At 52.8% G+C, this 25,767-nt stretch overlaps 1 protein-coding gene across 1 annotated transcript in view; it reads right to left on the reverse strand.

Moving 5' to 3' along the window:
- The window catches only part of LOC128278708 (microtubule-actin cross-linking factor 1), a 96,433-nt gene that overhangs the window by 18,703 nt on the left and 51,963 nt on the right, over positions 1–25,767 (reverse strand). The window contains exons 14-17 of the mRNA XM_053017437.1: positions 24,432–24,653; positions 14,565–14,734; positions 4,795–14,491; positions 2–148 (exon numbers count right to left, since the gene is read on the reverse strand). Coding sequence (XP_052873397.1) covers positions 2–148; positions 4,795–14,491; positions 14,565–14,734; positions 24,432–24,653 — 10,236 coding nt within the window. The remainder of the gene's footprint in view (position 1; positions 149–4,794; positions 14,492–14,564; positions 14,735–24,431; positions 24,654–25,767) is intronic.

A 25,767-nucleotide genomic window follows, 5' to 3' on the forward strand; every position in this document is an offset into this window, starting at 1 on the left:
CCTTCAACGAGTTGATCTGATTGCGAAGATCATCGACCCGTTCCTTGGGTCCACCGACGGCGGCAATGTCCTGTTCAACCCGCGTGATCCATTCCAAGAGCTTGGCCAGGTGGTCCTCACAGAGAGCGAATTTCTCGATCACCGCTTGCTGCACGGAGCGGAACACGGCCGGGAGATAGGTGATAAGAATGAAAGAGAACCATTAGCGTGCCGTCGTGAAGCCGACAAACCGTCGGAACCAGCTATACACAGTTCTGCGCAGCGTATCATTTTACAAACATGTACATGTTTTTTTTTGTTCCTTTTTCAGGGAAAAGTATGATACACAATAAATTAAAGGAGGTACATAAAATAAAACAGAAACAGAGGAGAAAACACAGTACTCAGTACTCAATGATGTTGAGATATTAATGATGATGACAATACACACAACACTAGAAAACAAGAAAAAAGAAAAGAGTGAGAGAGTAGAGAGGCTAAACAGAACAGTACACACACACAAATATAAACAAAAAGACTAACAAAAAGACGAGACCGAGAAGTCAGAAGACCGAAAGAGGTAGAGAAGGAAAACAAACTCGCTATCACACAACAGAGCAGCACAACCGAAACAACAAACACAAAGCATATTGTTTTTTTTATAAACAACGGAAGGTGAGCGATAGACCGATGAAAACACACAGCGCAGCACTGTGGGGTGTAAACGAAACCGAAATACAGAGACAAAATGCTGGAAATGAGGAAGATACATTAACATTCACATGGAAAATAAAACACAAACGTGTATGTAACGGAATGAGTACGAAACCGACAGAGAGGACACCGGCCACAGAGGAAGGAGTGGAGCGTGTACAGAAGAAGACCAGACGCGCAAACTTTTGGACGCAAACGCAAACGCTCTCGCAAAAACAACGCAACACACGCAAAACACGCAGGTGGAATAAGGTAAGCGATATAAGGTAGAAAGGCGATAAAATCAGACAAAACAACGCGTGAAAACACACAACAAGCAGCGAAACAAAAATATGGTGTGTTCGGTTCGGTTCGCCGGTCTTGTGCGGCCCTTTCGCGTGGACCCATTGGCCCATCCGCACTCCCCGCAGTACGTCCACCCGCAGCATTAGGCTTAAAAGTGTCAATACTAGCTACAACACACACAGTTACATGCTAACAGCAAACCTACAGACTAGTTTAGTAACTGCAGCGTGGAAGCTAACGTGTTAGAGCAGTGATGGGAACTTATGCTAATGGCGTGAGTTTGGCATATTATGCTTTGGGTTAGTGCTAGGGTGTTATTTCCTTAAAACTATTTTTTCCATTAGCTGGAAGTGTGGAGACCTGAGTAGGGTGGTGCTAGCTAAGGAACTATTTACACAGTCCTGTAAGAAAAGCGATTAGGATCGTTGTGTTTTTGGCTACAGCTACAGCTTTTGGAAGGTTGCAATTGTAGCGCGCGTAACGCTTTTTTGTACAATAATTTGGATAACTCTCGATAATACCGCGACACACTAGCGCCGGAAGCACCAAACTACTAGAGTAATGGAAGAGAAAAAAGTATTGAAGATTGATTGGCTTTTCGGTGATGCGATTGGGTGGCGACCATCGACGATGAAGGCGATCGCAACAAGCTTTACACACACGTTCTGCAGCGGGTTCAAATCGTCCTTTCTAGATTCGACTCTTACTCTAGCGCTATTTTTTTCATCTGTCTGTCTTTCTGTATGCTTTCCTACATCCAATATCATATTCATTTGATTGATTTTTCTCTTGTCCTGTGCCACGTGTGCATTTTGCTGGTGGTGATGATGGTTGCCAATTCGAGAAGCAAGTATCAGCGCGCGTGCCAATGTGGGTATCAATCGAATTGAAGAAATATCTATCTAAAATGAGTACTAAATCTAAATGCCAAGAACCAGTGCCAAGTTTTTCGGCATTGGGATGATGAAAATGTGAGCTGTATGAAAACGATGCACACGTGCGTAAGGTGGCACGCAGACTGAACAAAATCTCGATTGTTTTATGTGCCAACTGCCATTGCCAATCATGCTCTATAAGCCGCCGCTTTGTTCAGTCTGCCAAAATTCAGCCCACAGTCCTGCTCTCGGTCTGGGGCGCTACATGCACAACCAACCATCCAACAATTTGCTATGAAGCCAACACACACCAACAAATGTGGAAATTATAACAGGAAAATATCATTCATTCATGAACTGAGGTTCGAAAAGAGAACAGAAAAAAATAACAAACATTGTGGTGAAAAGCACGTTAAAATGATATCCATGCACAGCAGCGTCCGGGGGCTTCGGAAGTTGTAAGTGTGTGTGTTTTTGTTTTGGGCGCATTGGGATTGAGGAACTGAGGGAACATGATTTTCCTGAACAGGAAGAAGACGTCGAACTTGATTTTCTGCAACAGGCTCAACAGAGTTGGATAAAGAAGAGGGATCTATTTCGTATACCGCGTGGGTCGGTGTAAGTAGTTACTTCTAATTGTTTTCGGTGCGGTTATGATTTTCTTGAAAGGGTTTCCCTAAATTAGGTTTTTTTGATACAAAACGAGCTGTCAAAAACTTAATATACGTGGGCATGCTCATAAGTAAGGCACACAGCTTGGAGAAGACGAACGAAATGCAGGCTTTCCAATGTTTACGTCCAATCACTGCCTCAGACGATCGTAATCGTCGCAAACTTGCTGTCGAATCACTCAGCACAGTAAACCAAATTGGAATACGGAGTATCAACCTCTACTTAAGAGTTAAGGTCTCAGTAAGGATAATATCAGTACCGCGGTGGGACAATGAGGCGAAAAACTTGTAACATGATGCGAGTAACTTGAAGTGCTTAACTACCGTAGATTACGGGTATTAAGACCCTACATCTATTAAGACCCCCCTTATATTTAGATAAAAAATTTAAGAAAAACCTAAATTACTTTATTTTTATTTTTTAACGACTTTTTTTACAACTGATTTGTCATAGAAATTATGAAGTTCTTTAAATTCAAACATATCTTCTGTTTCCAAACATTGATTAACCAGTTTTCTGGCTAATTCTTCTATGTCATCATTGCGTCTGAGGAATCACTTTGGGAAAAAATAGCATCATCCTCAGAGCCATCTAATGCATTACTAATAACTGCTTTTTTAAATGATTTGATGATAACATCTTTCTTGATGGCATCCCATGAAGTTTTCACCCACTGGCAGACTTGTGAGATTGTTGGCCTCTTCAACAGGCCTGATGGAGTTAAGTTTCCTCCACTCCAAATCAAGAATCAAAATTTTCAATTTCTCTTCAAGCTTTGGCCACTTTGCTCCATATTTTGGAAAATGCCGATTCTCTTTAGGCATCTTCTTTAACTGATCTTCTTGTTTTCGCCATGCCCTGATCATCTTGGCAGTAGATGGATTGATATTTTTTCTATTCCCATTGATTTTGGCAAATTCAACCACTTTTAGCTTATATTTTGCAGTATAGGAATTTCGCTTCTCAGACATTTTAAGAGAAAATTCAAGAAACAAAAATTTGGACACCAATCGTTAGCTGAAATATCAATTTGTTGTGTAGCATCTTAAAGCAGCTGAATAACGGCAGAAAACTAGCTAATCACATGCATTAACCGGTTAATCCAGCAAGCCGAGTCGCTGACTACACCTATTAAGACCCCCCTGGATTTTAGACTGAATTTTTTTGCAAAAAAGGTGGGTCTTAATACCCGTAATCTACGGTATGTTGAAAAGTGAATTCATGATGGTGAAGAATTTGTTCGTCAATTTGTTCCGTACGCGATCTTACTCTTTGTTCGTCTTCGCATTACTTGTCAGCCTGCCCATGTAGCAGCAACCGAAAATCGATCGATTGGCAACCGTAAAGAATTTTGATCCCGGAAACTAGCTTTTACGATACGATCTCTGTTTAAGAATCTGTAAATAACCTCTCGATTGTACATTTTAATAGTTCTCAGTCAGTACTACAGATTTGCATCAAAGGCTGTTGTTTATCTGTTGCTTTTTAATTGGAAAAAAGACGTTTGATCTTGGGGCAATGTTTCTACTTACTGACCGACCGAGACTTAGAAGTCGCGAACTTAAGTGGCACATTTATCGTTTGGTTGCAAAATTATTTCCAAACGAACAAGAACTCATAAGCGAAAAGCGCGGCTGCTGCCACTGATTAGAGACCTTTAGCGAGGGACAATATTATTTTTTAGAGCCGAACAGAGTCAGACAGTCAGACATCTGCGTAGTGTTATGAAAATGTTAGTGCACCGTAAAAACTTGCAAAAGGCTGGGGATAAAAAGAAGGGATAGAGCATGGCGGTAATGAAAATTAATGAACAGGTAAATCAATCAGTATTAGAAAGCGGAAGGGAGATCATTAAAAAAAGAGGTACCAGTGAGTCTGGTCTGAGGGCAATAATGAAGGCTCGAAAGGGAATGTTTAATGTGTTCCAAAAGAGGAAAAAAAAACTGCTCGGAAAACCAAAATTTTCACTTTAAATGCGACAAGAGATAATTTTGTGGTCGACCAAAATAAGGTCTTTTCAGGATGGAGGACAGCCGGGGAAGGGCCTAAGCGTGGTTATGCTGTTGTTACTGCTCGAGAATCGAACTGGGACCGCCGCTTTGTTGGTGGTGGTCTCTTTGCTCTTTTCTTTACTGTTCGGTTCATCATGATGGAACTCCGAAAAACGGAAGAGAGACACACAAAATTGAGCGGTCGCCATGTAAGGGCTGGTTAGGAGGGGACACGGGAGGGACGGGGAGACGGATTCGTGCAGGGCCCGACGACTTACCCGTTGTTCCGCTAGCAACAGATATCCGATTTCGCGTGCTTTCACCAGATCGATCGCCTCGTGGTCGGACACCACGTAGCGGCCGCGCGCGGAATCGACCCGCCCGCTGGCGAGCGCGGCCAGCAGCGGCACGATCGCACTACCCTGCCCGATATCGCGCACCACCGTCGTCGTTGGATCAACGAGCCCGCACTCGATGGCCTCGCCTAGGGCCCGTGGCTCACGCGTGGCGCCCCCGTGGAACGGATCCCGGAAGTCACCCTCGGCCGGCCGGTACAGTTGGTAGTCGAGCGCCTCGTGCAACCCGAACGCGCGCCGCGGCGTGGCCAACAGGCCCGATTCGACCGCAGCCCGCAGCGACACCCGGCGGGACGTGGCCGTGTCGATCACGGCCGCCCGTTCCGCCTCGATCAGCCCCTTCCGGAACGCTTCCGGCAGGTGGAGCAGTTTGCGCTTCGCACTATCCTTCAGCAGGACCGACTCCGGATCGATCAACCCGCGCACGATCGCGTCCCGGAGCGTCGTCGTGTCGTCTCCCGCTCCGGCTGGCGGCTCCTCTTCGGTGGTCGATGACGGTGACGACGGGTGGCGGAACCGACCGGTCGACAGGTCCAGCAGATTCAGCTCCACCGCCCGGTCGAAGCTGAGCGGTTCGCGCACGTACACCGCGCAATCGCCGTCGAACGTAAAGCACAACAACCGCGGATCGACGGTGGCACGGGCCGTCTCGCACAGCACCCCCTCCTGCAGGGCCTGCCGCAACGGCACAAACATCCCCGATCCCCGCCGCGGATCCCTCACGACTGACGTATCAAGCCCCAGGATCTCATGGCGGATCGCATCCCCTAGACTCATCTCTTTCGGCCCCGCCCCGAGCGGAGACTCGCCCGCGGCCAGGTTATCGATCGATTCCCCGCCCTTTCGCTCCAGCGTCCGGCCCGTGATTGGCCGGTGAACGGTTACCAGGAGGCCGTTGGCGAGCGCGGCATCGAAGCCGTACGCCCGATCGGAAGCCTTCCGATCGAGCACCTTCCCGGCGGACACGTCCACGTCCGCGGCGGCAATGGCCGCGCGCAGTGGTTTGTCTCGCCCCGTGCCCCCGTCCCGGTACACGGTCGTCTCGCAGTCGAGCAGACCGGCGTCGAGGGCTTCCTGTAGGTTGAGCGCCTCACCCGACGCCGGCTCGACGAACCTGCCAGACTCACCCCTGTACAGCCCCATCCGGATGGCGGCCTCGAGCGAAAGGAGCTTCCGGTTCGTCACGATCAGTCCCTGGCGCCGTGCTTCCTGTAGATCCAACCGCTCATCACCCCCCGGAATCACGTACACTCCACGCTCGGCGTCGATCGTTCCCGCACGGATCGCTTCATCCAAACGCACGTAACGGCCGCCAGACGGTTCGAGGCGGACGATCGAGGCGATCGCACTGACTACGTCCTCGGCGCACGCTTCCGCCAGCGTCAGCTCGCGTCCTGTGAGCGGGTGCAACACCCTACCCGTCGCCCGGTCGTAGAAGCCCATCGCGAGCGTTTCGTACAACCCGAACCCGCCCGATTCGATGTCCACCAGTAGCCCGAGTGCGAGCGCTTCGCTCAGCGGAATAAACGCCTCACTGCCCGGCTCCCGGAACACTCCCTCCCGCCGGTCGATCAACTTCGCCCGGCATGCCTCGAACAGACTGAACATCGTTTCGTCGCGCTCGGAGAAGTAACACGGCAGCGCTGGATTAATGACGAACCGGCGCATCGCCTCCTGGAGCGTAATCTTGCGCCCGGTGGCCGGATCAAGCAGCCGCCCGGTCCGCTCGTCGTAAATTCCCTGGTGTATCGCCCGCTGCAAGCTGATCGGGGCCTTCCGGTCGTACAGGAGCCCCACGTCGAACGCGTGCCGCAGCGTCACCCGATCGTCCCCTCGCTGGACGGTGGCCGTCTCTCCGTCGATCACCCCACTGGCGATCGCTTCGGCCAGGTCCAGGTCCCGATAGCTGCCGGTCACCGCGTCCCGGATCTGCACCGACTCCCGGTCGATTAGCCGCTCGCCCAGCGCCTGCCGGAGCGTTAGCCGGTTACCCGTCTTCGGGTCCACAAACACCGCTCCCCGGTCCCGGTAGATCCCCTTCAGAAGCGCCTCACACAGCCCGATCGGTCGCCGGACCTCCACCAGCAGGCCCCGATCGAATGCCTCGCGGAAATCGATCCTCACTCCGTCGTCATCCCGGAGCGTCCCACGTCGCACGTCCACCGTCCCATTCTCGATGGCCAACTCGAACGGTACAATCTTCCCTGCGACCGTCACGAGCGTTGATTCCGGATCGAGTAACCCGCGCCGCAATGCCCGTTCGGTGGACATCTTCTCCGGTGTGGTGGTGCTACTGAACTGACCCGACCGCGGATCGTACAGCCCACGGTACACGGCATCCGGCAGGCTGCAGCGACGCTTCGGCCGCACGATGAGACCCCGCTCAAGGGCGTCTCCTAGCGCGACGGTCAAGCCCGCCGCCGAATCGACGACGGTGCCGGCCCGCCCATCCACCAGCCCGCTGCGGATCGCGTCGCCCAAGCTGACGACGGTGCCGGGCTTCGAGTCGCGCACGATCAGATCCGTGGTCGAGATTTCGCCCGCATCGATCGCTTCCTGCAGTGTCAACGGACTGGTCACCGTCGAACCTTCGCCGGGTAGGGTGAGTCGCCCCGTCGCCGGATCGTAGAACCCACGCAGCAACGCATCGGCCAGCGAGATCGGTTTCCGGTCACTCAGCACGTACCCCTTCTGGTACGCCCGGTCCAGCGTTAGTTCCGGGCGCGTCAGCACTCCCCGCACGTCATCGACCAGCCCGCTGGCGATCGCATCCCGACACCGGACCACCCGCTCGTGACCTTCGTCCCGTATCAACACACTCTCGATCTCGACGAGCCGCGCCCCGATCGCTTCCTGCAGATTACGCTCGTCACCCCGGGCGGGGTCAAGGATTTTGCCCGTCGCCGGATTGTAGAACTCACGGGCGAGGACATCGAAAAGGCTGTGGGTGACGTGACGTGTGTCCACGAGCTGCTTTTCGACCGCAACATCGAGCGGCACCAGCTCCTCGGTGGCCGTGTCCCGTAGCCGACCCGATCCGGCATCGAGCAGCTTCCGATCGAGGGCATCCTGGAGCGGCACCAGCGTGTTGTCGCGCGTGTCCTTCACGTTCGAGATCGTCGCATCGACGATACCCTTCGTGACCGACTGCTGCACGTCAACCAGCTCCTCGGTGATCGTGTCCAGGATCAGGCCCGACTCCGCTTGGTAGAGGCCCTTCCGTACGGCCGCCTCCAGTGAGATCGGAAGCCGCCGGCCCGCCAACATGTACCCGCGCAGGTACGCCTCGTTCAGGTCGAGCTCTTCCTGCGTGTCGCGATTGCAAAGCACGCCGAGCCGCAGATCGATTACGCCCTGTTCGATCGCCACCGCCAGCGGTAGGATCCGCCCGTCGGATGGATCCCGTACGGAGAGTGTACCGCCGTCGATTAGGCCCGCCCGTAGGGCTTCGGCAATCGGAATGCTTTCGCCACCACCCGCCGGCACAAACTCGCCCGTCTGCGGGTTGATCTGTCCCGAAGAGTCCGGGGCCGTCGCCTCGGATCCTTTCTCCCGCTGCACGATCCAGCCGCGTCGGCAGCAGTCCACGAACGGGATCTTCCGGCCCGTCCGGTTGTGTAGCATGTGGCCCGTGTGTTTATCGATCAGGTGCTTCTGAAGCGCCACATCCACCGGCTCGTACTGGCCACGGCCCAGGTCCTTCACGTACACCGTCGTCGGGTCGGCAAGCCCATCGATAAAGTCGCGGAACGAAACCCGCTCACCGGACCCGGGTTCGAGGAAACAACCCCGTTCGGGATCGTACAGCCCCAGGTCCACCAGCCGCTGCTCGGTGAGTGTCTGGTCGAGCACCAGGGGCGACCCCGGTGCCACCGTGTCGTCTTCGCCTTCGACGAACGAAATTAGGGTCGGCGACAGGACGTCGATTACGTCGGAAGGGCGCACGTTCCGATTGCGCAGTCCCTCTTCGACGCTGTACGGCATCTCGCGGTCATCCACCAGGATGCGGCAGTGGCCGGGCTCTATCGCACCCTGCGCGATGGCCTCCCCCAGCGTCATCCGGCGGGGTGGTGCAGGATCCGCGCGTTCAACAAATGTAACGTGCCGCTCGGAGGAACCCTCGCCGCCGGATGGGACCGTCTCGTCGGGTTTCCTGCTCCGTTCGGCCTGGAGCGCATCGACTACCACCTTGCCGGCGAGGAGCGGTGCCCCCACGACGGCCATCAGGCCAAGTTTGGCTGCGTCCAGCAGCTTCTGGCCGGCAGCGTTCCCACCAGACTGTGGCGCAGTGTCCGTTGTTGGCACATCCGATGGAAGAGGTTTCGCGGCCAACTCAGAGTTGATATTCTTGACTCCTACGGAGGGTTTGGTATTGGTAACCGGCGGATCAGTAGACAAAGAAGTGACCATGACAGCGGGTGAGGATGTGAGTTCCGTGGGTGCATCTTCCTCCTCCTCCGGAATGCTTTCCTCGATGATGGTATCGCCAACCGAACTGAGCCGCTGAAGGGTTGGAGTTCCCTCCTGAGCTGGGCTTTGTTGACTTTCCTGTGACGTCATGTGGACATCTTCCGGGATGTTGGCTGCCTGCGACACGACTCGATCTTCGGCAGCCTTGGGAGGTGACGTAGTAGTGACGTGCTCCTCCGAGGGTAAAGAATTCGATCTTTCTGCCTCAATAAAGTTGGCCAATGAGTGGGCCGGATCCGGACGGTCTGGCTTTCGTACCGCATCTCCCGCCGTCGCTTGATCTACAATGGATACAATGGATGATGGGGATGAAGCACTCGCCGCCGCCACAAGAACGGGTTCGTTTTCGTCCGGAACAGCAATCAACTCGGCGTCGTTTGTGGCACGCTTCCGTGGAGCTGCCTCGGGTGGAGCTGGAGCTGATGTCTGCTCTGGCACGATTCTTGCTGCTGGTTCCGGTTTCCCCACTGCGGGTAGAGCGGTGGCTACATCCGAACCCGTGCTAACCTCAACCTCTTGATCCTGATCCGGATCTTGATCGTCGCCCAAATTTACAAACGGAACCGTTGGCACTTCGGCGCTTCCAATAACCTCAAATTCGGCCGCAGATCGCACTGTGGATTGGTGCTGCTGCTCATCTCGCTTCTCGAACGCCTTCTTGACCGCCCCGGTAATGGCCATGGCGCCCAGCACCGGCGCTCCGACCACCGCCATCAGCCCGAGCTTGGCGGCGTCCTTAATATTCGCCCCTAGGGCGGAGGTCCCACTACTAGCAGTAGGTGCCGCCTTCGGATCTTCACTAGCCCGAGAGGCCGCTTTCTTGGGTGTGTCCATCGTGGCCGCCGCCACCGACATGTCCGGCGATCGGTTCAGCGTTTCGTCGCTAGACGAATGGGACCCACGAATGAAGCCTCGATCGACGGCAACCGGTATCGACAGCACTTCGCCGCTGGCCGGATCCGTGAACGTACCCTTGGTCACATCGAGCAGCCCCCGTTGCAGCGCATCGTTGAATCCGATGCCGACCACACGCTCCGTGAGCGTTTTTTCGGTTTGTGCCGCCTCGGAGATGATGCCCTCCTTGCGGGCCTCGTCCATCGACATGATCGTGCCCGTCTGCAGGTCCTGTACCTCGTTGGCCGACAGCAGCGCGTACCCGGACTGGATTTCGACCGTTTTCGTGCGGATCGTGTGGTACCCGGTAACGGTTTCCTTCACCGACGTCACGGCCCGGTTCGCTTGCAGCGCCTGAATGAGCTGCGGCAGTGGCTTCACGATCAACTGACCCGTTTCAATTGCTTCCCGTAGCGGGATCGCCACCGAGGCTGCCTTAAACGTCCCGGTCGCCGTGTCGATCAGTCCACGATCGATCGCTTCGAGCAGAACGACCCCACCGTCCGGATGCGGAGTGTAAGGTGTGGCCATGATAAAGTCGTTGGCGAGCGCATCCTCGAGCGCCGTTGGCACCCGCGATATCGGGTGAAGCACTCGCTTCCGGGGCGCGTCCAGCAGGCCCCGTTCGATCAGCACCGGAAGAGTCATACCGATCGGCGGTATCTTGGAATCGTAGTTCGACGGCAAACACAACCCTCGGTCGATGGCATCCGCTAGGCTTACGCCGTCCACGGTGCAACGGTCTTCGTTGACCAACCCGGCACCGATCGCTTGCTCCAGCGACATTGCTGGCTGCCCGGTAACGCTCACCTGCGCCATCGGGTCGACGATTTCACACAACAACGCTTCCCGGAGCGTCAGCAGGTCGCCCGTCTCCGGATGGTATATCTTCGAGTCGGTCGTGTTCAGCAGACCCTGCGTCTCGAGGGCCGGCAGACTGAGCGCCCGAGCGATCGGAATGAAAATCTTGTTCGTGCCCTGCAAATCCAGTATCCCCCGGGCGGCGGCCTGTGCGAGGTTCAGCTCGTGACCTCGCTGCGGGTCGACGATTCGACCGCCGGTCCCATCTAACCGGCCGCTCTGTAGCGCATGGCCCAACGTTGGGCAGGCGGCATCGAAGAGGGCCGGATCTTCGAGCGCCGTAGCCGTGGCCGGGTCGATGATACCCTGCTCGGCCGCATCCAGTGGCCGCAGGACACATTTGCGTATCTTCTGCAAGCTAACCGGTCGCTGGCGCTCGTGTGAGTCCTGCTCCTTCAGCACCGCAACCGTTCGCCCCTCCGATGAGCGGCGACTGTCGGCGGACAGTTGTTTCCGGAGCAGGAGTGCCGCCCGCTCCGGGCTCGGCAGGGCACTGTGCGTGATGAGACCCCGTTCGTACGCCAACTCGATCGGAATCTGTTCGCCGGTCGTCGGGTCGGTAAAAAGTTTCAGTGCCTCGAAGGCACCGGCGGCGGCCACCAGGGGGGCCCCGGCCACCAGCAGCATGCCCCGCTGGATGGCCTCAATCATACTGATGTGGGGTGCGGCCGGATCCGACGTTCGGATCGCACCCGTTTGTCCATCGATAAGGCCCCGTTCGAGCGCTTCGGCGACCGATATCAGTTCCCCGCCGTTCGTGTGATCCACCAATCGTACCAGAGCGGGGTCAACCTTTCCACTGACCACCGCACCCACCACACTGTCCGAGCGTCCGGTTTCGGCAAATATCACCAGTGCCGTGCTGGGGTCATAAATAACGCCCGGCGCTAGCTGCAGCGGCTCCGGACTCATCAGCTCCGGTGTCTGTGCGGACACTCCCTTCACTTCGACCACCGAGGAACCCCCGGCCTTTGAAATTTCCACCCGATCCGGTTGCCCCGGACGCTTCGTGACCTGTACCGTGCGGTCCGCGGACTGCGCCGCCGGTACGGGGTCCGGGCACGGCTCAAAGATGATGTACTCCTGGGCGATCGCTTCCCGCAGCGTTAATTGGCCGCCAGGGTCCTTGCGGACCGAGTACCGGCCCGCCGCGTCCAGTATCTTCTTCTCGAGCGCCCGGTCCATCGTGACGCGCCGATCGGTGTGCTTCGGATCGCACACAAACGCCGACTGCCGGTGAATGAGCTGCAGCTTGATGCACTCCTCGAAGCTGACCAACCGATCCGTCCCGGGAATGAGCAACAGACCGGTGTCGGGATTGAGCAACCCCCGCTCAATCGCCTCCTGGAGAGGCCACCCGTTCGGTGGCAACCCGAACGATTGCAGCTCAGCCCCGGCCGGCCGCTCGGCGGTGGTAACAATGTCCAACCGCTTGCCATCCTTCAGAACACGCGTTTCGAACTCGTGCACCGCCGCCAGCTCCGCTGCCGTGTCCGGCAGCAGCAGCCCGTGGTTGAGCGCCTGCTGGACGGAGTAAAGGTTCCCGGTGGCCGGATCGCGGTACGTGCGCGTCCCTTCGTCGATCAACCCCCGGCGCACGGCTTCGGTGAAGGAGAGTAGCACCTGCGGTTGACTTTCCGTCGTGTCTCCCGTGTGCGTGATCGTAACGTAGCGTTTGATGCTCTTCGTCACCGTTTCGGTCGTGAGCGTGATGTTGAGCAGACTGAGCAACAGCAGAGCGCCTTCGGGCGTGATGATGGACCGCTCGATCGCCGGTTCCAGTGCCACAGGCCGACCGCCGCTATCGAGCAGGAAGCCCGTCCGCGGGTCGATCAGCTTATGATAGACCAGCTCCAGCAGCGTTAGCTCTCGGCCGCCCAACCGTACCCCGATGGGGCGGTTAAACATTTCGTAAATTTCCCCCCTCACCAAACCCTGCCCAACGGCGTCGTCCAACCGTACCAGGGCGCCCTTGCCGCTGTCGAGCAGAAAGCAGTGCCCGTGCCGTGCTTCGGCTTCCCCTTCGCCGTGCCTTCGGAGCACGGTCTTTCCGAGTGCCACGTTGAACGAGACAAACTCTCCACTGTGCGGATCCCGGAAGCCGGCGATGTTGAAGATCGACATGATCGCAACGGACGAAATGAGCCCTCGGTCGACCGCTTCCGGGATGGTCATCCGTTCGCCGGTTTCCGCGTGCCGGTAGCGATTCTCGAACGGCAGCACAATGCCCTCGTCCATCGCTTCGGCCAACGTCAGGAGCTCGTTGCCGGTCGTCCGGAAGACGCACCGCACGCTCTCCCCGTCCAGCACCCCCAGACTGATGGCGCCCGGAATGTTGACGCGATCGCGGCGCGCCGGCGACGCGATCCGTTCGCTCGCATCGTACAGCTGCAGATCGCACACGTCCTTGAGCGTGTACGGTTTGCAGATCAGCTGCCGGTGGCGCGCCTCCGCGAACGTGAGCTTCTCCTTCGTCTGCGCGTTCCAGTAGCGACCCGTTTTCGCGTTAATCACCCCCCCGGCGAGTGCCTGTGCCACCGTGATCTTCGTGTCGTGCTTCGTGTCCACCACCTCCCGCACGTGCGGGTCGATCAGCGTGCGCTCGATGGCCGAATCCAGCCGGAACGTATCGCCAGAGTTACGGTCCGTCACCCAGCCACCGTTATCGACCAGCCCCTGGGCCAGCGCGTCCGCCAGGCTGAGTGTGTGCGGTGCGATCCTAATCGTCGTTGTCGCCACCGCCGTCGACGCCGCCGCGCCACCGACCACAATACTTTTTGCTTCCTTACTGACGTCGCCGCCGCCGCCGCTGACGGTCGTTACCTTTATGCGCTTCTCGCCGGCGCCACCGCCGCCCCGGCCCTCGTAGGAACCGTTCTCGGCTTCGAGGATCTCCCGCTGGATCACCTCCAGCAGGCTGAGGGGCCGCCCATCCCGATCGACGCCAGCCCCCGGGCGCAGCAGCTGGCCGACCAGGGCCGGATCGATCAGCTGCCGGGCGGCGGCCTCCTCCAGGCTGAGCCGTTCTCCGGCCACATTCAGCTGCCCGGTCCGTACGTCCAGCACCCGCAACCGGATCGCTTCACCGACCGTCAGCGTGCGCCCGGTGGACGGATCCACAATGCCGGGCGTGTTCAGTATGTGATCACCGGCCGCGGCCGTTTCTTCGTCCTCCTCCGGGCCACTGTTTGTGCCAACGCCCTCACTGGTGCGCTGGATGCGCTTCAGGCTACGGATCTCGGTAAACTGTACCGAGGAGGCTTCGTTCGGTGGATGGCCACCACCTTCGCTTTGTTTCGGTTTTGCGGCTGGCGGTGCTGGCGCCTTGCCCGGTACGCCACCGTTGCTATCGACCGTGTCGTAGATCAGCTTACTGTTCGTGATCTTCGTGATCCTACAAGCAAAACGAGGGGGAAAGCTATTAGAATCCAGCGTGAAGCGAGGCAAACGCGAGCGGGAACACGTACTGTGATGTGCTGTAGGTGGTGGTGTAGATGTCCTCTTCGACCTCTCCTCCTCCGGCGGGCGACTGGCCACTAGTACCACCGTCGGCGGTGCCATTTTTCGCCGCCGGCCGACCAACACTGAACTCGACCCGGTACGTACGGAGCGGCTTATGTAGGCTTTCTGCGTAGCGCTGCGTGGTGTAGAGGGAGAGAGAGAGAGAGAGAACACAACGATCAATAAAATTCTGAAATATTCACGGAAAAGTGCGGCCTTGACCGGGACACATCATCGATTCTACGGGGGAAGGTTAAACATTAATAAATTACCCGAAATTCGTACGAAAAGTCGTACTCGTACACGCCCTCATCGATCTCTTTCAAGCGCTTCGTGGCCACGCCGGAGGAGGATGCAATGCTTTTGGCAATCGAGCCGTCATGCTGGCGGCCGACGCCACCGATATCTTTCCGCTTCTTGCTGGACCTAGCTTTTTTCGCTTGCTTTTGCTCCTTGCTGCTCATTTTGACTCATTTAACACGACACACACACAGCGCCTATTCGCCTATTTGCGTTTGGCGTTTTACTTTTCAAACTATTCAATTATAGTAACCCCTTTTCGTGGGCCGCAACCTGTCGTTTGGCAAGATTGGAAACTTTAAAAACGCTGGCACAAAACACGGTTCGCTGCTGCAAACTGGCACACGCAATGTTGCCCGCGCGACGCTAGGATACTATCTTTAAGTTCCCGTCACTCGCTCACATATCGTCTCGTCCAAACCGCAAATGGCCATCGCGCACGCTATCCTGACACGTACGTCCGTACGGGGCGCAAAAGGACACGTGGCATTACTATGGCATGTCAACAGCGTTTTAAAGTGCAATTCGCAGTTTAATTAATTAATTGTGAGTGGCTCGTCGCCGTTGGAAGACTTCGCCCGGACTGAAGCCGGTCAGTGTTTTGGCAAAGGCGAGGCGAGAAAATAGAGTAAAGGAGTGAAGGAAAAATAAATACAAATCTGGATAAACAATATTTTTAGAAACCATATGTTGCCGGCACAGTCCTGTCCATCTGTTACAATATGAAGTGCGAAGTTTGCACGCAAAACAATCCACCCGTTGGTGGACTCAAAATATACAACCGAAACGCTCACGCTCCCAGACGGTGTCGCATTGTCACGCGAAACGAAAGTGAAAATAGCGCAACGCACCAGCACCAGCGTCAGCGTCATGAGGTGCGGATATTCGCAAATTTTCGCAAAACATTACATAAGCGTGTGACGGCAAGTGGCCCACCACCAGCACAGAGATGCAAGCGGACGGGTTGTGCGGACCCCCTCTGCCCGGCAAAAACTAAATAAACTCCGCACGGTCGGACGGCCCGTCATCGGGCATGGCGAAACGGTGATGACACACCACACGATCCGCGGCATTTGCGTCAACGACCAGGCGCCTCCATCTGGTGCGGATGAGAAGGACCTTTTCCCGTTTTTATTTTTTCGGCTGATCTTGTGAGTCGCACTGCATCACTATCACTTGTGAGTGAATACGTTTTTCGACACAAAACAGACCCAGACGGAGTCGGAATGCGGAACTCTTAAAAGAGTGCAATTTATCTTCACGAATGCGGAAGTCGTCGACCTCTCTCTTCGCGGACGGGGTTAATGGTTTGCGAATGAATTATGACTCGCGGTAGTAGGCCACCGATAGGCCACCGATGGGGCAAAAGCACTCGCCCTAATCGAAGAATATCGGTACTTCGTTTGAGAAAGCGAATTCTTGAATACGGGCCGCTTACTCCCTTCTAAAGCTGGGCACACAATGACTTGCTGTATCTACGGGGCCAGCCGACGGCGACGGCTCTAGGACTTTCGAGCCGCGTGTGTCTTTTGACAGTTTGAGCACGACACGACAACTGACCGGCAAAACACGCGACACGCGAAGAGCCTTTCGGGGGAGCGTTCGGTGTGACAGTTCCGAGCCAGCACCAATACCGTTGCACCTCTATCGGGGGATTACCCCAGCATCGCAGCAGCAACCCCAGATGACATTGACAGAAGCCGGGCAGCCCAGCGGTGAATAAAAGGGGAAGTCAGGGCTTCCTCCGTCGCGCGCAAGGAGTCAAGTGTTCGAAAACATCCAACCAGCCCCGAAACAGATGTTTCGTTCGAAAACATCCCAGAAACGGGAGCGAGAAAATGAGTGTGAGAGAAGGCAGTGAGTTCCAATTTGTCATTTCCCCTCAACGGTCACTCACAGACAGCGCGCGATCGCATTGCGTTAGTTTCAACCGAAGGGCTTCTTCTGTCGTGTTTGTATGTTTATGCTGCTTGGAAAGGATTATGATTTAAAAATTTCTTCGCTTTGCAATTAAGCAACTTCCAAAAAAGTCATAAATGCACTCAATTACATTCATTTATCAGAAGAGAAGAAACAGAGAAACAAACATTTAAAATGTAAGGCTTTAACATAGGACAGCTGAATTAAAAAATATTATCGATGACAGTAAAAACAAAATATTTACCGTCATCGATAATGTTTTTAAATTTAATTTGTGCAATATCGGCACAACCATTCGAATGAAAACAATATTCGATCAAAACTGACCGAGCAGGTTCGCGGAGTGGATAGAAAATAATAAATGAAATGCTTCAAAGTCGTATAAATTATTTCCCATAGCATGTCCTTAAAATGTTTTCCACAAAAACCGTGTTTTAAATCCTCGCCGATAATGCCATTTGGAATGGGGGCCAGGCCGTGGGGGTTTAGCAATATCGATCTCGGGCCCCCGCCGTTCTCGCCCGTCCGGCTCAAGGTTGGACACCAACTTCACATAGCGTCGGGCGGACATAGGATATTATCCTCATCAGCGTCAGCTTAGTGTGCCAAAGAGCAGAGCTAGTAGTGGAGAACACCACCACCTGAAGGCGGGGTTTTGAACTATTTTTAAAGCACTACCCGCACACACTCGAGACCGTACTTTCGATTGCCGGTGAGTAGACAAACTTTTCGCGCCACGCCAAACACCCAAGTTGGCAGGGCAATCGATCGACCCAATAGTGCAGGGTACAAAATCCACCTCCGATGCTGACCGATGGGCGCCAGCCGCACACACATAGTGTCGTCACACGATCGATTCGATTTTATATGACCCTTTCGGTTGCTGCCAATGACTGATGAGTGGTGCTTCGCAAGTGCCAACGACGCAGGGATTATCCACTTTTCGTCACGTCGACCCCGTGTGGAACCGCCGTAAGAAAGGGAACGTTGGATCGTCTCCGTCTGACCTCTCCGAAGGGCGGATCGGAGGAGATTGAACACATAAACACGTCGGGAATGCGTCATACACACCGCCGTGCGCCGTGCGGTTCTTGGCCATATAACTCCGGCGGGGGGCACCGACAAAATTCACCGACCGTAACGCGAAAGAAGAGATGTGATTGCGGCCGCCAGTTGCCGGTTGGTCACTTCGAAATGTGATACCTTCCGGTGGCCGCCACTCGCCACAAACAGCAAAGACGGTGGTAAACTAGAGGAAGAGTACTGAACAGAGACTGCTCCACAAAAAATGGGAAAACACATTCGAAGGTGCTTCATTTGCTCGGTGTGTGTGAGTGATGATGGTGATAATTGAAATAGCACCGCACCATTAACTGGACACGAAACGATATAACGAACGTAGAGAACATGGTGCGGCGCCCCGGCAAGCTACTGCAAATTTTTTAAATGTGGCCGAAAGAACCGGTAGTCCCGTAGAAAACCCGACCACGACCCCTTCTGCTAATCCAATTTGTTGTTATGCTCCGTCCGGAAGAAGCGAGTAGCATAGCGACGTGGCAATAATGGCCTCCCCTAGCGTTTCGAAGGCTCAGACTTTCGAATCGGATGCGGATCTCGTTACCGGCGAAGGACTTGTGAGAGGAACAATCGAGCATTGTGTGTCAGGTGTGATTGTTTCGCAAAAAAAGTTAATGTCTGGTACGCTGCATGCATTGCCGATTACTTCCAATCAGCCTAGAGGACACAATAAATATTAAAATTTGCATTCGTATCACCGGTTGGCCTTTCTCACTGCACCTATCACGGTCGGAATCTTCACCGAAAGTGGCTCAAGATTGCACGGTCTTCTCAGGGCAAACAGAGGCGAAGAAGAAATCCCTCACCATGGGCAAACGTCAAGACGTCTATGAGGGGCTGCCGGCCGGAGACCTCGGAGACTTATCAGCCCAGCACCCATAAAATTCTCCAACGAAGCGTGATTGTTGGGCGAGAGTGAGCTCATTTCTCGATGACACAACCGCCTTTAAATGGTCACCGCTAATTGGCACAAACTGTTGGCCACCGGCACGATGTGTTTACATTCCGAGTGCGCACTGATTGTGGAGCTTCGTCGTGTTGCAACAAATGTGATGACGAATATAACAAAAAAATCCCAAGGAGATAGAGCAAACGAACCAAATTCATTCGCCTGTCTGTAGAAAGAGCCCTCCGGGTGTTATTGGAATTGGGTTGATAAGGGAGATATGAAGCCCGTGCGCCCTTTCGTAAAACGAAAGGAGTGGTAATAATTTGAACGCAAGTCCATATCTGCGATATTTAAGGATAACGAGCTGCTTTTTAAATTTACGTTCTGGAATGCGGAACTAATCCTAATTTTGTTTATCGCCACCGAGTATAAGCTTCCAGCGTTGGGCCACAAGTTGCCAATGGGAAGTGTAGTTGCCACAACAAGGTGAGGCGCTATCGTAAACTAAACAACCGAAGGCCGAGCGCAACCGCCATCGAGAGGTTTGACTTTTTCGAAGTGAAACTAAGCTCCGGTGACGGGACGCATTCGAGGCGTTTGCTTCATTTCAAGTGACCGATCATTAACTATGAAGCTAGTTTAAAAAAAAAAGCCAGGAGCTTGTACTTTCGCTTTTGAAACACAACCTTTCGTCAGCAAATACCAAATCATCTTCAAACACAACGTTGACGTTTGATAAATGTTATCCTTGAAATAAATTGGGCCACGCCGTCCACGATCGCGACGAATGATCTTCTCTTCAGAGCGTCTTCCGTCGTTCTTCTTCTTGCGACCCGGTTAGTTTTGGGTGGTCTGCGCCTGCGATCCTGCTTTATATTCGGGTGGCAGAGTTTGGGTTGGTGTTTGATTAATTTATAACCTTGTCTCGCCGGTCGTTCGGTAGCCGGTAAAAGGTCACCAAAAACAACGAGAAAAGAATGATGACGAAGGCGATCCGCTAGAAGTTGGATACCAAACATACTGATGGGCCGTAATTTGTTAACATCAAAACCCGTTTTTTTAGTACCGAAAATAAAAATTCGTAAATTATCTTTTGCTTCGCTGTATCCGATCCGACCGATCGATCGCTTAAAATGTTCATCTACCAATTTGCTAACGCATCAGGCGGCAAATGCAGATATGAATTCTTTTCTTTCCGATGAATTATGGCACCCCCCGAAAGGCCTGGCTTTTAATCGTTTTACGACCGATCCGTGGACCAAAACCGGATTACGTATGAAGCGACTGGCGTCGAGATGAGCGAAGCGTCCCCAAAACGTGGGAAGTGGCCCCGTTTGCAAACGATGGATAAAAATATAAATGTAACCGTTTCTTTTCGCGCGACTCAGAGGCCGACATTAATAAATCGGATGCGCAAACACACTTCACACGTGCTTCGAGTGGAACGTCACACCCTTGGACGACGGAATTGTTTTCACACATGCCGCAGACATGGCCAGACAGAAATGTGGTTGGTTAAGTCTGCTTTCTCACCGTTAGACTTGTGAAAACATTCAAAACACACAACATGAATTTCAGTGTCAAGAGCGCACCGGCAACGATTGAATTGTGATCAACTCAAGGTGATAGGACCTTCCCCTCTCTTGGGGTCACACAGCCAGTGTCCTACTTGGGGTGATGATAATGACCGTGCACTGGCTGACTGACGGACGGACCCCCACAGGTATGGCGCACAAGTTTATGGTGAAATATGAGGGGAGGTTTGCGCTAAAAATATCACCTTTTCCATCACGTACACAAATAACCGCGACTGTGTGATGTGTGATGTCCACTGTGAGGGGGTCCGTCCACTACCAAACTATCGAGAGACCGTCCCGAGGTCCCGAACACAGAATGCAATAACTAACTCGATTGCGACAATCAGCTGTGCGTGTGTGGATTGGCTATCGCACGCGCGGGCCCCTTGCTAAGTACCAAGTTCATGTTTGTGTTGACCAATTGTTCAACCAATTTCTTCGTTCCGGTGATAACGTTCGCCTCCGCGATCGCTAGAGAGCCAACGTTCATATTTTTCTGATTACCCGGCCATTTGGGTTGCGCGATAAGCGTCAAACGAAAACACGATCGGCAGTCAACGGTTCGATTCCGTCATCTTCTATTAACAGATATAGCCATCCAACTAGACGGTTTGGCACAATAATCGGAATGGAATCGAACAACGCGAACAGAGCATAGATTGCATTGTGAACGATAAGGTGGCTGGAACGGCATATTGTCTGGAAGTCCACTTCCATTCTCAGTGAGGAGAGTTGACCCCGATCTCATTTTGATTTCGCTTTCGTGAGATAAGCCATTCGACCATTCAAAGTAGCTGTCAAATATTCAAGCAGCTCGCAAGCGCAATAATGGGTTATGAATCACCACGCAAAGTGAGTCCCGCCTTATCGCGAGTAGGTGTGTTGTGGCCCTCAAAATAGAACATTGCACCACATCATCACAAAAAAGTGCCCCCCCCCACATTGTTTACATCGCCCATCACGAATGTAGTGGCAACACAAATGGAGACTCAACTATCGACACTGGGCGTTGGAAAATACAATCTAACCATCCGGTTTGTTTGAAAATAAAAAAAAAGCATCATAAAGTAGGGTCATGTAAGGGCGCGCTTGTAGGTGTGTAGCACTCCAGTGTGCCGGGTATCGATTAGAATTCAGGGACGTTGCAGTTGCCCCACACAGCTGTGCTGCAACGCTGTGTTTTTCATTTCCTTCGCACCACTCGATATTCGTTCACGAAACGATTGGCAAAATGATTGGAAACAAAGTGGATAACTTTAAGTAGAGTAAGAACTCGAACTCGAACTGAGAGCGGGCGTGATGTTTTCGAGGCTCCTGCACATCCACACTGATCCCCAGATTTTCCGTTTTCCATTTCCTGCGCTGCCCAGACGAAACGGTTGATCCAACAACGACAATGGCGCGCGGTTCACACAAAACACACCGAACACGAGCTCCCGACACCGACACTTCAACTCGAAACTACAACGCACGGCGCACAATTTTCCACAAACACACCAACATTGGGCCCGCGGAATCGCGATTATAACGCCACCATTAGCCCAAAAATTCACCGTCCCAACCCGGACGACCGGCGCGACGTCGCGAAGGTCGCGATCTTCTTCCGGCCGCGACGTGCGGTTCTTATTCTTTCTCGGGATTTCGCCGGCCATAAAAGAAACATCGTCGTCGTGACCTTCAGTTGTTCACAGAACACAGCACTGCGCGCGCGAATTTGTAGCTTTTTGGTGGGTTGGTTGGTGACAAAAATTTGAATAATTTCACCACAGACACGCAAACACACGCGCGCGCACAACAACGAGATCGATGTGCGATGCTCTATATCTGTTTCACTTCTTTCGGTAAAATGACCAATTGGCGCCCACTTGGTCACCTTTGACTCTGGCTGCCAATGTACACGGAACGGACCACAACCAAAACACTAGAAACGGTTGCGCGTGCGATAAATTAAAACTCTTTTCTTTCGAGTGAAACCGCGGTGCAGCGCTCGTGATACGTGTAATCGGCTTCACTTTCCCGTCAAAACTGAGGCGGCTTCATTCGCTCGCCACACGCTGAGTGACGCCGTGCGAGAGTGGGGCCAGTGAGTTCTAAATGTTGCAGCACCCACCATGACATCACTCCGTGGCCGTACAGGTCGGGGCAAAAAAAGACACCATCTCGAAAACACTTGCGATATGTTGTCGAGGAGCGTCAACATTGACCAGCTGCCCTCTTTAGGTTGAGGTTTAAGTAGCATCATCGACATTGAGAAAAGCGATAGAAAATAGAGATGAATGAATCGAGACCCGGGAATGTGCTCCGTAAACAAATACGCCCGGAGAGGGGTGCTCTGCCGACCCGATGGTCACTACAGACCGGACAGCGCTTTGCCCTGTGACGACACGCACTTATGGAGCGTATGATGTCAGACACTATAAATAAGCAAGCGATGCACGCTTCGCTGGATTTCGAAGGCGCGCGCGACCGAGCTTTTCGCACAGTGTGCTGGTTATGGCAATTATGGCAAGCTTCGGGTTTTGGCTGCGAAGGTTAATAGGCGCGGAGAGAAGGCGCACATCAAGAGAGATGCGTTTGCCAGAACTTCGGAGCGATCGTTTGTTCATATCTTGCGCAGCGCAGAATTTTTTGTGGCAATTTTTGTGGCACAAGAAGGAATCCCTCAAGTGTGTGGGAATCGAGACCAGATAGGGAATATCTCCGACTCTGGCATTAACTTTATATGACGCAACACGAAAAACCTTCAAATCGTGGCGTTCGAGCAGATCAAGAAGCCGCCACCGCGAGTTGAAACGAATTGCAATTTACAGCCTACCCACCAACTGCTCGTACTGTGGCGCCGTGAGGCTCCTACGCTGCAAAAAGCCTTCGGGGCAAAGTATCTGACGTAAGAAACATGAAATGGCACTTAAAAATAAAAAACGAAGTCGTAAAATTATACGGTATATCCGCTGAGCAATCACAAACGACATTGTGACATTGCGACAACATCAGCAAAATGCGCACGTCAAGGATCGATTGAAGTATTGATGACCAACAATGTAACGAATAGTGTAACTAAGCATGAAAGCGTAGAGAAAAAGGAAAATTAAACAAATGAACCTTTCAAGACTGTTTGCAATTGAAGTAGAAAGAAACGATCACCGGGAGAGGACTTGTTGAATCAATTGGGGGAAAACGGGTTTTCATAATTGCTTAAGCAAACGCACATAACACGATAATGACGACGGGACGCCACCGTGAACAGACAAGCAAACAGAGACATCTTCATTATGATCAAATTCATTCAAAACTTCTACACAATCCCATAACGTCCATCGTCTATAATAGAAACGGTGACGACACGTGCGGCCGCGGTCCACAACCAGAAGTAAATATGGTATGATCGCTTTTTTGTGACAAAAACGGGTGTCCACATCTGCGGCGAAAAAGGCTGGTGATGTCAACGGCGTTAGCCCGCGAACTCGATGTCCAGGGCGGCGAGGTGAGCTCACAAAATCGACCTACCAAACGGAGCCGGTTTTAAGCGGAGTTGGAGACCAACAAGGTGACGCCTTTTTAGTTATTCTATTCCTGGTTGGCGCGGATCATCAAGGCGCGAGAACTGGTTCTGATTTTTGCACAATATTGCACGCGCACCAGGAGCTGAATTTTAATCTGTTATACTTTGGTGACCTTAAGACTCAAGATGCAGTCAACTGCAGTCACGCCACAGGAATTGGTTGGAATTTAATAGAATTTATTAAAAAATTTTATCATTTCTAAATCGTTCGCAGTTTCAAAAGAGTACGTTCGCAGGAATTTCGGGTAAAATGAACAAACACAGTGCTACAAATCAGTTCTAAGACCCTGAAGGAGAATCAATTGACAAACTTTACCAATTCGAGATCGGAAGTTCGGATTGAGAGAAGATTACTCCGATATTGAATTTCCTCCATCCGAATTTTGAACATCTGTCATCTTCAAGGACTTGGATCCTATTGTAAGGACCCGGATCTTAAAACAAATGTGTAGCTCTGTGTAGTGTTTGATAATTGTTCTACAAATGTGTTGGGTTGTCATCTACTTACCAATCCGTCCGCGCCATTCACTTCAATAGCCGTCCTAAGCCGCTGGGTCAGTTGCTCGACGAGGCTCTCGAATTGACCGTTGAGCGTGTCGAGTCGCTTCGAGTACACGTCAGTCGCACCGGGATCGGCATCCGCCGGGCGCAGATCGTGCCGAGGAGGCGAAAAGCTTGGCCGCACCTCGGTCAGCCAGTCGATATAGTGGACACATTTACCGTCGTAGATCTACTCGTGTTACATTGTTTTGATATTGTTTTGGTTTATGAGTCGGATGCGCGCGGTTTGAGACGATCGATGATGATCGGTTGAACCGGTGATCCGGACCGGAAGCAGTGTTGGAAGTTGACGGATTCGAATTTGTGGATCAATTTCGGACGAGCACGGAAGAACGAAGAGGTGACGTGGCGCACAATCATCATTGTGGGAACGCCGATCGCCCGCGTTCATCGATCGTGTGTTTGTTTCAGACATTTGGTTTGCATATTGGTATTATCGTGTTTAATATGTATGTGTAAGTGTACATTGAAATTGGAGTTATTATATGGATTAGTTTGGGAATTTAATAAATATATATTCGCATCAAGTTATTGCGGGAAGGCGGTTTGAGCATCCGTTGATAAGTAGGAAGCGGATCGAATAATCGTGGGTACAGGCATGACTCCTGGGTACGAGTACTTTCGAAGCACCCTCTGTTTAACTTTCTTTAGAATTTTCACAGAAGTAGGTCCAATTTTGATCGCTACTTATCAACAATGAACGGAAGGAATTTTCAAAAGTGAAAGAAAAGGCGGCGGATCGCGAAACGGGAAAACACAATCAGCCGGAGTTTGGACACTTGAGGCGGACACGTTTGTTTATGGTCAGCATGGGCGCGGAAGCCTGCCGCTGTTCCCGGACAAAACCCAGATCTCCAGATCGATAGCATTGTGCCCCCCAAAAAACACGCAGTTCTCTACGGAAACATTTCGTTAGTCAATGTTTTGTAAGAAGGAATTAAAGGCTTTCATTTGCTACTGGTTTTGTGGTGCATTACATACCAAAAGGATGGTGCCAGCAAATTGGGGTTGAGTTTTAATCACAACTACACTCTGCGCGCGTTTCGGGGTACTATCGAGTGGAGACAGTTGGCACAAATTATGGATGCAGAAAGTCTGGAGAAAGATGGACGCTTTGCCCTTTCAATGGGCCTTGCTGCCTTGATTCGATTCGGAACTATATTGCCCATTTTAGGGGGATGAAAAGCTTAACCAAGCTAACCTCTATTCGGAACACCCCGACACCAAGTGGCAAATATGCGGTAAATGCAAAGCGCGCAGCAAAGGTATTAATTGGATAAAAA

The sequence above is a fragment of the Anopheles cruzii genome, chromosome 2 (genome assembly GCF_943734635.1).
Source record: "Anopheles cruzii chromosome 2, idAnoCruzAS_RS32_06, whole genome shotgun sequence".
Taxonomy (NCBI): Eukaryota; Metazoa; Arthropoda; class Insecta; order Diptera; family Culicidae; genus Anopheles; species Anopheles cruzii.